Raw genomic sequence first — 14,304 nt, 5'->3', positions numbered from 1 at the left:
ATCCTATCCCTTTATACTAGGTTATGTGTATGGCATACACAGGGATCAGCTTAGGCTGTGCAAATCAATGTGGAATTAGAATTCCTGGTTTCTAACCTTTCAGTAGCTGTGTGGCTGGTGTGGGGGAGGAAAAGTTATTTTCCTTCTATCCTAAGTTCTTCTAGGCTGGACTAATAATCACATCAACATGAGACAAATTAACAGGAGAAAATGACCAAATTTATTATGTATGTACATACGAATGTTCCAATAGACCAGTGACGGGCAACCTTTTGAGCTTGGTGTGTCAAACTTCGCCAAAAAACTGAGCATAACTCGGGTAGTGTGTCACTCTGAGGGAAAAACTAACTCCAAGACTCTAGTCGCAAATGTTTCATCCTCGGGAGCAGCAAATGTTTCATCCTCGGCATGTGGCCGCGTGTCATCAGAAATGACTACACGTGTCAGTGCTGACACGCGTGTCATAGGTTCGCCATCACTGCAGTAGACTATGAGAGCAAGACAGGTTGAAGGTTTTTCCTGAATCATTTTTAAGAATAACCGGCTTAAAACAATATCTAAAAAAGGCCACATTTTGGATTGGTAAATTCCACTTCCTCTTACTGGGAAGAGCCTTTAATGTCGCAGAATCTTTAAAATGGGCTGCGACTGAGGCCAGCCTCCTGGAGCTGCTGGGAGTCAGCGGGGGCCATACTCCAGGTTACAAGCTGGGCGTGTGGGGAAGCCTGAGGACGGGGAGCAGGTTGCAGGCCTCCTTTCTGCCGGGCGAGGATGACTCTTGAGCCACGTCCCTCCCCCCCATTCTCTCCAGACCAGCTCTCCCTCCCACTTGTCCACAGATGACCTCGGCGGAGCAGGGACCAGGCAGAGGACCTGGAAGGGTATCTGGAGAACTTCAGGCCAGAAGAGGCCCAGCCCTGCCACCTGCAGCTACTTCTCTCTCTTCAGGCCTCAGCTGCTCCAGGTGTGAGCTGAGCATGACATAGTACTATCTAACTTACAAAGTTGTTCTTAGGATTAGAGCTATGCAAGAAAGTTTGGCTATAATAGGTGAAAACTTTGTTTCCTAACCCCTCTTTCCCTCCTAAGGAAACCTCTCCTAAGGCCTGTTTACCATAGCAGAACCTCCTTTCAACCAGAATCCTGCAAGGAAACCAGTGTTATTTAAATCAACCCAATTAGAGAAAGGTGTAACAGACCGGCGCCGTACCACCGGTGTCTTGGAGGAAAAATTTGCATTTTAAAAGAGGATTACCTGACTGGAAGGATTTCAGAAAATATGGAACTTTTTGGTAGGACAGTGAATAAAATTCCTTCAACTCTTACCCCCCACTGAAACCGTGCCTTGTCGGTTTAAAGCGGATTGTGGGAGGGGGACTTTTAAAAAGCACGTTTAATTAATAAACTCGAATTACAGACCTAGTTCACACTCCCTCCCCCTTTCCCCCCCCCCACCCTACTCCACCCCCACCCCGCCTTTTGCACGGAGCGGCTTCTGCGATCGTAATGACCTTGGCTGTGCTCATCTGGGAATGAACCCTCGCTAGCGAGAAGGGCTGCAGGGAAAGACCCGAAGCTCAACGGAACTAACAGGATGTTTTCATTTGAATAAACTCAACCCAGTTGTTACCTCCCGGCTCAACTTTGCTAACTTTCAACCCTCCAGGAGGGGCGAGCTGCGGGAGGTCAGCCCGGGGCGAGACCGCCGCTGGACGCCCGAGGGTCTGGGGGCCCCGTGGCCGGGCGATCCCCACCGCCACCCCCGGACCCCGGGACCCCGGGAGGGGGCGGCGGGCTGATCAGAGGAACCGGCAGTTTCCGGGAGGTTGGGCAAACGACCCCGAACCCAGCCCCACCACGCGCAGCCCCCGCACAGAGCTTTCCGGCTTCTATCAGCGGGAAGGGGCGGCCGGCCGTCCCCACCTGCGGCGGCGCGGGGGAGCGTCCGGAGCCTCACCGAGAGGGGGGCGGGGCGGGGCCCCGGGAGGCGGGGTCGCCGGGCGCTCGGAGGCCGGGCAGCGCCAGGAGCCGGGCGGGGAGGCGGCGCGAGGGGCCCGGGCGGTTGGGTTGAGCGGCGGTCGCAGCTGCAGCAGGACGGCCCGTCGGCGGCTCGGGGCCGCGCGCCGAGAACCTCGCGGGGCGGGCGGGCGCGGCACCCCCGGCCTGGCCGCCTGCGCCCCGGGGAGGCGGCCGGCGCGCGCCTGGACCAGCAGCATGAGCAGCGGCTACAGCAGCCTGGAGGAGGACGCCGAGGACTTCTTCTTCACCGCCAGGACCTCCTTCTTCAAGAGAGCGCCCCAGGGCAAGCCCCGCGCCGGCCAGCAAGTGAGTGTGCGCCGCGGCGCTGCAGCCCCGGCCCGGCGCGCCCGGGGGTGCCCGGGCGGCGGGACCCCTGACGCCACGTGTGTGCGCGCGCGGGGCGGGGATGCTCGCCGGGTGGGAGGAGGGGGCCGCGGGGAAGTGGCTCCTGCCTTTTTGGATCCCGGGGTTCTGGCTCGAGTTTGTGCTTGTGGGCGTGCGGGCGTGCGCTGGGGGCGCCCGGGGCCAGGGAAGGAGGAAGGGCGGGGAGGCCCAGCCGGCTCCTGCCTTCCGCGCCAGATGGCCTCGGCGGCCCCGCCTCGGGCGGCCGGCGGCGGGGGAGCCGTTCTCGGCGGGGAGGCGTCCCCGGGCCGCTCCCGGAGTTGTCCCTGCGACCCCGGGACGCCCTCCGCACCCCCCGCAGAGTCAACGGTCAGGTCCTCGCGCTGGGCCTCTGGCTGGTCAGCTCGGAGGGCCGCGTAGTCGCTTAGGGGGTGGCAGGGTGACCCGGCGGCTCGGCCCCCGCGCCGCGGGGTGGGGAGGGAGCGCGAAGAGGAACGCGGGGCCCGACGGTCGTAGGCGCTCACGAAAACCTCGGTTGCGGGTGTCCAAGTTGGGCATTTCCTGTTCAAGTCGAGCTGTGGGTGCCTCGAATCTGTTTTGCAAAAACAAGTTCCTGTGATAGGTAAACACTAGCGGGCGGGAGCCGAGCCCTAGGCCGGCTGCTTCCTTTTTTGGAGGAGGCCTGCCGTGGGGAGAAGCTGGTCCGGGAACCCGGGCCGGTTGCGCCGACCGAGGCCGTGTTGTGCAGAGAGGCTTTCCCCAAACGGGGCATTGGGGGGGCTGGACTTCGGAGTGTGGCGCTTGAGCCTCCTGGTCCCGGAGCCACACCAGGAAGCGCTGCCCACCCAGCCCGGCGCACATCAGATGGGAGAAGGCTGTCAGGGAACAAGCCGGTTGCTCTTCAAAGGACAGGCGGGCACCGCACATGGCTCTCCGACTTAGTCCTGGAGACTAGAAACAAGGATGAGGACCCAGTGTAATGCGCTAGGGGTTTCCTTGCCAGAGTTTTTAAGGTTCTCTAACCACTTTCCGAGGACAGATTTCTTTTTATGTCAGGAAGTGTTAGTCTTTTCAACCTCTTAACTCCCAAGCCAGAAGAAGGGGGAGCGGGGCCCCGGAGGGCAAGAGGGAAGTCCTGTGCCCTTACTCAGTGGCAGGTGATCCTGAGGGAAGCCTGGTGCCTGAAGTCCTCCCCTCTTTATTTCTAAGGGTCAGGGCTGCCCTGTTGACTAGTCGCTTGGAGTGATGTCTTCTTGGGCTGCCGTGACCAATGCCACGGACTAGGTACTTGAGTAAATGTTTGCTTCTCACAGTTCTGGAGGCCGCAAGGCGGAGATCTGGGTGCCTCCGTGGTTGGGTTCTCGGGGAGGACTCCTTCGTGGACTTCCTGGCTGGTAGACAGCTGCCTTCTTACAGTCCCCTCACATGGACAAAGGGCGATCTCTCTTCCTCTTATGAGGACACTAATCCCGTCGTGGGGGCCACCCTCAGGACCTAAGTACCTCCCAAAGGCCCCCCTCTCCAAATACTATCCCATTAGGGCTCCACCCTATGACAGTTGAGGGGCCACAGACATTCAGTCCATAGCAGGTGATCTCTTGTTTTCAGTAGAGTGTATTCTAATGGTGAGCGTTTGCTGTGAAGTTTGGAAATCAGAAATACCCTTCTTCCCCCTATTGGTTATGGAAGAATTGCATTTCTTTGTGCTTTTTTCACTTTTTTTTTTTTTTTCTTTCTTGCCCTCCCCTTTCTTTTCATTCTCCACTTTGTATTTTCTCCTCCCACTTACGTTGCTCTCACCATTTGACACTTGGACTAGAGCTTGTCAGAGATGGTGCTGGTTTCAGGTCCATTCCGGAGGGAGCTGGTAATCTCCAGAAAACTTGCTGGTTCTTGGGTTCTGCAGGTGGGAGAGGCTCCTTCACAAGGACAAAGTATCTCGGTTGGAATGGTGTGAAGATGCTTTGGTGCTTTAAAAGTAAAAACATCTTGCCGAAACCGGTTTGGCTCAGTGGATAGAGCGTCGGCCTGCGGACTCAAGGGTCCCAGGTTCGATTCCGGTCAAGGGCATATACCTTGGTTGCGGGCACATCCCCAGTAGGGAGTGTGCAAGAGGCAGCTGATCGATGTTTCTCTCTCATCGATGTTTCTAACTCTCTATCCCTCTCTCTTCCTCTCTGTAAAAAATCAATAAAATATTAAAAAAAAAAAAAGTAAAAACATCTTTTCCTGGCCGGTGTGTCTGAGTTGGTTGAGCATTGTCCCATGCACTGAGTGGTCCCTGGTTTTGAGCTTAAGTCCCAGAAGGGGGTGTGCACCAGGCAGCCAACCTGTGTTTCTATTTCTCCCTCTTCCCCTAAAATCAATAAATACATATTAAAAAAAAAACTTTTTATGGACTTATAAGTCCAATATAATATTTGTGTTATACTCATTAATTTATGTAATAGTCACCTAGCATATATGTTATACTCATGTAATGTTACTTATTTAGCATTTAGAATTAGTCCAACATTAACATGTATTTTGCTGAAAATCAGGACAATAAGACCTAATTCTTTGCTTGAAGAGTTTAATATGCGTATTCTGAAGCTATATTGCCTGTGTATTTCCCCTTCTAACATGACACATGCAAAGTGTGCTGAGTTATAGGACTCATTTGCCAGGTGTAGAAAATGTTCTAAACTCTGAATTTTAGTAGGTACTTTGGTTTATTTAAAGAATTGGTTGTCTGTTAAATTCCTGATAAGACCTGGAAGTTATGGAAGTAAACTTTATAAAGCAAGGCACTCAATATAGAACATTTTTTACCTAAGGTTAGATAAGCCTTTTTCATTTTAGCTAACTTGGAATTATAGGAATAAGGTAAGCATTCTGACAAAGTGTAGAGTGAAATTTTTCTTTTCTCTAGAGAGTTGGAAAGAGAGGTGTTGCTAGAGGGATCTATTATCGATAATAATGATTTTTTTTGGTGCTGAATCACCTGGTGTAAAAGCCAGAACATGTAGCTTTAGAACTCCTGAAAATATCCAGAGAAAGCAAGATGTCTGTGGTAAATGCAGGATGGGGAGGACGGGGGAGAGGGGGAGAAATGTCTTTCTTCTCTCGCCAGGCAAAGGAACAAGCCCAACTTTTTTTCTGTCTCCAACAATAACAAAAATTTTACAGATATAAAGCAACTGCTTACCATTTTATTTCTTATTTTATGTTGGTATCCTCTTTTTTTTTTTTTTTTTTAATGGAAAAGGGTTAAAAACCAGTAGGAAGGATGTAAAGGGAATGAACATATAGCCTGTTTTTGGCAGTTTGAATGCTGCATTTATTACTGTATTCACAGAGTCCCAGTCAGTACCTGACACACAGTGGTTGGTCATTGAATGCAGTATTAGTTGAATGAATGAGTGCTTTTCCGGTTTGATAATAATGGGCTCTTCGAGGGCTTAAAGATCCTATCTTAAGATTCTCCCAAGGATCCTCTGGAGTAATGAAAAGTAAGGCCTTGTTAATTGATTTGACTAAGGGGCCACATTTAGGGGAAAGACTGGAAGTCATGTTTTCGGACACAAATTCCACTTTGCTTTTTGTTACTTCTTGGCTATAAAAATAATTTAAAATTTTTTATTTTCCCTTTGCAAAAATGGACATCTATAATTTAGGTGTTTCTTAAGATGTTGACCCCCTCCTTTTCTGCATGCATCTTCGTTACAGTGTTGGTAATTCATACTTGTGGGTACACTCTATTGTTGTTTCAAGCAGAAACAAGAATGTGGGCAGTTCTGTAATTCATCATTTTCTGAGTTTCCAACAAAATCAAACTATACAGGACACATTTAGACTTCCAAGAACAGAAATTGATCAGAATTATTAATCTGTTGGAGCATATCTTACTCCATATCTAAGGTGATCACTTTTCTTCCTAAGCCTTTGGCAGTTAATGGGAATAAGGAAATGAGACACTTGTTTTTGCTTTAGAAGTAGAATAGTAAAGAGATCTTTTTCTTTTTCTTTTTTTTTACAGTGTAATTGAATTAAAAATTTGTCTCCAAATTATATTTTATTTAAAAAATGTATTGAATAAAATTATTTAGGTTTCAGGTATACAGTTCTGTAATACATCAGCAGTATTTTGTATTGACTTTCCAGAGTCAGATTTCCTTCCATCATTTATCCCCTTTACCCTCTTCCACCTCCCCCTACCCAAGAGGTTTTGAAAAACTTGAAATAGTCTTCTGAATCACTCACACTTTTTAAAAAATTGATTATATAGAAAGAAAAACATCTATTTTTATTGTTCCACTTATTTATGCATTCATTGGTTAGCCCTCATATGTGCCCTGACTGGGGATCGAACCCACAACCTTGGTGTATCAGGACGTTATAACCAACTGAGCTATCTGGCCAGGGGTGGGCCCCTCTCTCACTTTTTATTTATCTATTTTTTCCACTCACTTTTAAAAAAATGTTTTTTATTGAATTTAGAGAGAGAGGGGAGAGAGAGAGAGAGAGAGAGAGAGAGAGAGAGAAAGACAGAGACATTGATGTGAGAGTGAATATTAATCGGTTGTTTCCCGTATGTGCCCCAACCTGGACCGAACCTGCAACGTGGGCATGTGCCCTGACCAGGGATTGAATTGGTGACCTGTTGGTGCACAGGAAGACACTCAACCCACTGAGCCACACCGGCCAGGGCTCCATTAGAAGTTTTGGTAATAGTTTTGATGTTTTACAACAGTGGTCGGCAAACCATGGCTCTCGAGCCACATGCGGCTCTTTGGCCCCTTGAGTGTGGCTCTTCCACAAAATACCACGCCTGGGCAAGTCTATTTTGAAGAAGTGGCGTTAGAAGAAGTTTAAGTTTAAAAAATTTGGCTCTCAAAAGAAATTTCAATCGTTGTACTGTTGATATTTGGCTCTGTTGACTAATGAGTTTGCCGACCACTGTTTTACAACATCAAAAGTATTTTGGCTATACTAACTTTTTAATCCCTAGATTATAATAATTTTTTTTTTCATTTGTAATTTTGCTTATTTGGGTCCTCTCTTGTTTTCTTAATGAGTCTAGTTAAAGGTTTATCAGTTTTGTTTGTCTTTTCAAAGAACCAGCTTTTGGTTCCATCAGTCATTTGTATTCTTTTTTAGGCTCTGTTGTTTTATTTTCACTCTGGTCTTTATTTCCTTCCTTATAGTCATTTTAGGCTTTATTTGTTCTTTTTCTAGTTCCTTTAGGTTTTAGGATAGATTGTTTATTTGAGAGTTGTTGTTTTTTTGTTTCTTGAGGTAGGCTATGAATTTTTCTCTTAGAACTGCTTTGGCTGTGTCTCAGATTTTTGTGCTGTTGTGTTTTCATTTTCATTTGTCTCAAGGTATGTTTTTATTGCTTTCTTGATCTCGTTGTTAATCCGTTGATTGTATAGTAGCATATTATTTAGCCTCGTGTGTATGTGCTTTTCAGGTTTTTTTCTTGGAATTGATTTCTAGTTTTATACCATTGTGATTGGAGAATATGCTTGATATGATTTCAGTCCTCTTTAAATTTGTTGAGACTTGTTTTGTGGCCTAACATGTGGTCTGTTCTGGAAAATGTTCCATGTGCGGTTAAGAAGAATGTATATTCTGCTGCTTTGGAGTGAAATGTTCTAAAAATAGAAATGAAATCTGATCTAATGTGTCATTTAAGGCCACTGTCTCCTTGTTGATTTTCTGTCTGGATCATCTGCCTGTTGATGTCAGTGGGGTGTTAAAAGTTCCCTACCATGACTATTACTACCGATCTCTCCCTTTTTGTCCGTCAGTATTTGGTTTATATATTGAGATAATCCTACGTTGGGTGCATAAATGTTATAGCCTCTTGTTGGGTTGATCCCTTTATCATTATAAAATGTCATTCTTTGTCTCTTGTTAAATATAGTCTTTGTTGTTGTTTGTTTTTTAAGTATATTTTTATTGATTTCAGAAAGGAAGGGAGAAGGAGATAGAGAGAAACATCAGTGATGAGAGGGAATCATTGACCAGCTGCCTCCTTCACGCCCCATACTGGGGACCCAGCCCACAACCCGGGCATGTGCCTTTCAACCCGGGACCTCCTGGTTCATAGGTCGAAGCTCAACCACCAAGCCATGCTGGCTGGGCTAGCCTTTGTTTTAAAGTCTGTGTAGTCTGATATAAGTATTGCTACCCCAGCTTTTTTTTCTTTTTCTGTTTCCATTTGCATGAAATATCTTCTTCTCTCCCTTTACTTTTAGTCTGTGTGTTGTACCTTTCCATCTGAAGTGGGTTCATTCCTAGGTTATTGAATGTAAACATTCCCAACAGTCCTTTGCCTGGTGCATGGTGATTTACACATCTCGTCTTCATGTCTGTTATATCCTGTTCTTACCCAGTATTGACCCATTGCAGTTTTGCGTTTGTGTGAGCAGGACCCACAAAGACTCATCCTTTAACTGAATTTCAAAAGAAAATTAGTCACCGATGCATATATCCTCATATATGAACAACACACTCTTTACTCCGTTTTTTTTTTTTTTTCTTCTTCTGGCTAACTCGGAAGACTTAGAATTATTTGGAAAGCAATGACACAAAATATTTATGAAAAGAAAAGCTAAAAATATCTAATAATGTGGTTATTCTTTTTAGACTTCCTTTAGCAGTCAGTGCATGTCATAACTTTAAACATTCATTTTCTGGGAGAAAAAATGAGGCTGACCAAATGCTTTGTATTGTGGCTTGATCACCAACTCTTCCTAGCCCTGAGCAAGCAGCTCTAGCTTACCCCCAGCTTCCCACGTAAAGTGGCTGTCTTTTGATACAGGCCCCAGTTTGAGGCTTGCCTTTCACTTCTAATTTGACCCAAGGCCATTAGCCAGCCGGCCCCTCTTCAGAGAAGACCCAAATGGGATATATGATAGATGCATGCCGAGGAGCTGCTCATTTAATTAAATGTCTTATCTTAGCTAACTTAGCCTGTTTGCGTCCTTGTCTCATTGAAGAGCTAATGTATATATGGGTGGGCAGAAGTAGCTTTACAGTTGTGAGTACTCGAAACAGTTTATTCTGGTATTATTATTTAAATATTGTATTATTTTCCATATGAGCAACTTTTTTGGCCATCCCTGTACATTGTCTAGTAGGAGGATTTATTCTCTTTTTTTTTTGGGGGGTGTGTGTGTGTTTAAAATAGAATATTTTATTAACATGGTAGTTGTCTTTGTAACATGTGCACACACACTCGCACACTCAGAATGATCTGCTTGTGGGGGAAAAAGACTATGTATGCCTAAGAGGAAAACTAAAAATTAAAAAATTTCTATATGGTTTTCATTATTGTAGGCAATTATGTCCACATCACTTACAAAGCTATTGCCAAATCTGCCCAAGGAAGCAGTTTGAGAGGGGAAGAAAAAAATACTGGGAAAAATTCAACAGTGGCATAGCAGAGTCTCAATATGAGAAAGCTGACATAATGTGGACTTTTGCTATGACTTTTGTCTTTGCAAAATATGGGCAGAGTTTGTCAATGGGCAGAAAATAAAAGAAGGCAGTGTGAAGTAGGCTTTTGCAGTCAATTTTCCTCACAGTATTGTGCAGGGTCATCAAGAAAAGGCTTAGTCTTTCTCTGGAACCAGTTTCAGAACTTTTCCAATTGCAATGGTCTTACCCTCATCTCTCAAAGTAAATCGACCCATCTGAGGGAAGTCTTTAAAGGTCTCAGGGCAGATGGTTCCTGCTGTCCTTAAGCAAGCAATGCATACTTGATCTTGTTTCACAAAACGGGGTCGAGTCTTTTTTCTAGGAGGATTTATTCTTGCTAAGCAAACACTGCCTGTATTACAAGGCCCCGCTCTCTGATGCAACCGCTTTTAAGTAATAGCATGTAATGAGGACTCTATAGTCAATATTAGCTTTCTCTCGGTTCCTTTCTGAATCCATGTTATTCCCGCATCACAGAACCTGGACCTGAAATTGCTTCCCTAACTTTACCTTCGCATGTCAACCTACATAATGCCTTCTCAGAGAATTCTTCCTGAACCACCAGCCCAAAGCACCTCTTGCTTCGTAACGCCCTCTGCTCTTTTCCTTCAAAGCAAAAATGATAATTTGTTGTTATATTTTCTTTAATGAGGATTGAGACTAGCATGTATAACAACACATAAAATAAATGTCTGGTCCTTAGTAGGCAAATGAAAGGCTACTCATTATTAAAAGTACATACTCGGTACTCTTAATTTTCCTTTATACCCAGTTGTACACAATTTTGTGTATCTCCCAAGTAGATCCTAAGTCTCCACAGTACCATACATGTAGTAGTCATTTAAAAATGGATGAGCCCTAGTCACTTTGGCTCAGTGGATAGAGTGTCGGCCTGTGGACTGACGGGTCCCAGGTTTGATTCCCGTCAAGGACATGTACCTTGGTTGCAGGCTTGATCCCCTGCCCTGGCGGGGGCACGTGCAGGAGACAACCAATTGATGTGTCTCTCTCACAGTGATGTTTCTCTCTCTCTGTCTCTCCCTCTCCCTCCACTCTCTCTAAAAATCAATGGAAAAATATTCTCAGTTGAGTATTAACAAAAAACAAACAAACAAAATAAAAATGGATGATATTGGTGATGTTATTACTAGTTAGATACACTGAGTGGCCAGACTATTATGATCTCTGAACGCATAATAATCTGACCACTCAGTGTATATCCTATATAATAAAAGGCTAATATGCAAATTGTCCCCTCGACCAGGACTTTGACCAGCAGGCAGGCCGGCCAACCGCCCATGTCCCCTCCTACTGGCCAGACCCCACCCATGCATGAATTCATGCACCGGGCCTCTAGTGTGTGTGTGTGTGTGTGCAGGAAATTCATGCACGGTGGTGTGTCCCTCAGCCCAGCCTGCACCCTCTCCAATCTGGGACCCCTTGAGGGATGTCCGACTGCCCGTTTAGGCCCGATCCCAGTAGGGGATCGGGCCTAAACGGGCAGTCGGACATCCCTCTCACAATCCAGGACTGCTGGCTCCCAACTGCTCATCTGCCTTCCTTCCTGATTGCCCCTAACCTCTTCTGCCTGCCAGCCTGATCACCCCTAACCACTCCCCTGCCAGCCTGATTGATGCCTAACTGCTCCCCTGCCAGCTTGTTTGCCCCTAACTGCCCTCCCCTGCAGGACGGGTCCCCCCAACTGCTCTCCCCTGCAGGCCTGGGTCCCCCCCAACTGCCCTTCCCTGCAGGCCTGGTCAGCCCCAACTTCCCTCCTCTGCCAGCCTGGTCACCACTAATTGCCCTCCCCTGCAGGCTTGATCGCACTCAACTGCCCTCCCCTGCTGGCCATCTTGTGGTGGCCATCTTGTGTCCACATGGGTCAGCCATTTTTGACCACATGGGGGCAGCCATCTTATGTATTGGAGTGATGGTCAATTTGCATATCACTCTTTTATTAGATAGGAGATACACACGCGCACACACACTGAGTGGCCAGATTATTATGTGTTCAGAGATTATAATAATCTGGCCACTCTGTATAAATCACTGTATACGTCCCCCTTATTTTAAGAAAACCCATCATTCATTCGTGCATTCAGCAATTTTTTGAGTGCTTTCTCTGTGCCTCACACACATAAGCTTGGCTCTGGGAATAGAGCAGTGAACAAAACGAGGTTCTGGTCTCATTTAGTAATATTTTTTAAAAGCTTATTAAATAGACAACACATATCTCTAATTTTCCTTTAAAGAACTTGTTCCTTTAGTGGAAAGGAAACTTTTCACTGCTCACAATTTTTCAGGAGCACACCCATTGGTAGAGTGTGGTGTGGAAATGTTGACTGAGAAGTGTATCCCTGAAAAACTAATCACATTTCCCTGACACCTGCCCAAAATTGTAGATGGCTGCTCCAACAGAAACATAATCGTGCTCAAGGACATAAAATGCATTAAACAGTTAAAAGTCTAAGCAGAGTTTACCAAACTCTTGAACGAGTTAACTGCCCAGGTTTCTCTTAATAGTTCAGTTAGTTCTGGTTTGGCTGAGTGGCTAGTCAAATAGTGTGTTTTTTTCTTCTTGTTAATTTTTTTTTTTTTTTTTAGTGGAGAGGGACAGAGATGCAATAAGAAGGATGTCAGAGGATGTAAAAAAAAAAAAAAAAAGATTAATGCCCAGCCGCCATGGCTCCGTGGTTGAGCGTTGACCTCTGAACCAGGAGGTCACAGTTCGATTCCCATTCGGGGCACATGCCCAGGTTGCAGGCTCAATCCCCAGCAGGGGGAGTGCAGGAGGCAGCCAGTCAGTGATTCTCTCTCATCATTGATGTTTCTAGCCCTCTTTCCCTCTCCCTTCCTCTCTGAAATCAATAAAAAAATTTTTTTTAAATGATTAAAATGTGAATTACATGTAAAAATGTTACAAGTGATTCCGAAATAGAAGTGACCATCATGCTAAAGCTATGCTGTCCAATATGGTAGATAATAGACATACGTGGCGGTTGCACACTTGAGGTGTGGCTGGCCTAAATAGAGTAGTGTGCTGTAAGTTTGAAATGCACACTGGATTCCCAGGACAAAGGAAAGAGAATATATACTATATCACAATAATTTTAAATATTGATTACATGTTGAAATTATAATATTTTGGATATATTGAGTTAAGTAAAATGAATTTTTACCTGTTTATTTTTTAACGTGGCTATTAGAAAGTTAGAACTTGCATAGGTGGCTAATATATTTCTGTTGGACGTCAGTTTGCTAAGGCAGAGCTGCTAGCTCTTGCTATTAGGGGTTTGAATCTCCATCATCTAGACGGCTGCTTGGAGGGGTTTGATTTTTCTTTGTGAAAGGGAACTTGCCCTTTGCTATTGGGAAGGGTGTCTTCTCAGCCCATCTTGGATAACACATAGCAGCATTTTGGGGTTGTGAAACGTGCGTGGGGAGCTTCCCTGTTTTTTCACGTTGAGCTGAAGGATAAAACTAGTCTACATTCAAACCGCAACTTCGCCCTCGGTTTACAGAGAATAGGGCTCATTATGTCGTAGAGTATTAAAACAGCAAGAGGAATATGCATTTTATGGCCTGTAATTGCTTACTGCTGGTACATGATTCTGTCAGCTAAGAATAATTTACTAATTATATATTGCAGCACTCAGTTCTTTTTCCAGATGCTAAACAAAGTGAGATAATTAGAGGACCAAAAAGGATGAATTGGAGACCAGAAGAATAGATTTAGAAGATCTCGGATTTAGAGATTTAGAATGTAATCAGCAAAGTGTTTTCCTGAAGTTAATGCTGGTTGGTGTGTGTGTTAGGATTGTGGAGGTAGTTTTCTAAATTCATTTCCCAAGTCTATTGAATATCACAGTGTTCAGACTGGCGCTAGGGATTTGGCGAACCAAACAGACTGAAACGTGCTCTCTTGGAGCTTAGTGAGTAGTCAGTTTAGATAATCTCTCATCTGTTGTAAAGAGCAAGACCTTAGTCAAAAGTTTGGCTCCCATCTTTTTTGCTAAAAATTTTGAGTAATTTTTAGTAATATGCTAAAAAATTGAGTAATTTCTCATAAGCATGCCTTTTTTTTTCTGGAGGGACTTTAAGCTTTGGGATTTGGGTAGTTAGAGAAATATGTTCTTAAAAGTTTTTAAAATAACCAGAGTGCTATAAAAGTCACATCACAGAGTTTGGGGGTGGGGGGAAATTGTCCATTATCTTACTATCCTAATCCAAATACAATTTTGCAGAATTGTTTCCTAGTTTTTTTTTTTCTTGGTCTGTTTTACATGAATATAATCATACTGTACTGGTACATATCACTGGTGTATATGCATAACATAATATACATAAGAAAATTTGCCACTTAACCATTTTTAAGTGTACAGTTCAGTAGGGTTAAGTAAATTTATACGGTTGTACATCCAATCTTCAGAATCTTTTCATCTTGAAAAACTTGAAACTACCCATTAAACAATTCTC

The 14,304-nt window shown here is 45.0% G+C and overlaps 1 protein-coding gene across 3 annotated transcripts in view; it reads left to right on the top strand.

Annotated features, from left to right (window-relative positions):
* Positions 1-2,000: 2,000 nt before the first annotated feature.
* Positions 2,001-14,304, top strand: part of RASSF3 (Ras association domain family member 3) — an 84,551-nt gene continuing 72,247 nt past the window's right edge. For 2 of the 3 annotated variants that reach the window (XM_054718898.1, XM_054718900.1), the window contains exon 1: positions 2,001-2,325. In XM_054718898.1, coding sequence (XP_054574873.1) covers positions 2,215-2,325 — 111 coding nt within the window. In that variant the 5' untranslated portion in view covers positions 2,001-2,214. The remainder of the gene's footprint in view (positions 2,326-14,304) is intronic. The other variant, XM_054718899.1, reaches the window with a different exon arrangement.

Source organism: Eptesicus fuscus, chromosome 7 (assembly GCF_027574615.1).
Source record: "Eptesicus fuscus isolate TK198812 chromosome 7, DD_ASM_mEF_20220401, whole genome shotgun sequence".
Taxonomy (NCBI): Eukaryota; Metazoa; Chordata; class Mammalia; order Chiroptera; family Vespertilionidae; genus Eptesicus; species Eptesicus fuscus.
This window is presented reverse-complemented; position numbering and strand designations above follow the sequence as displayed.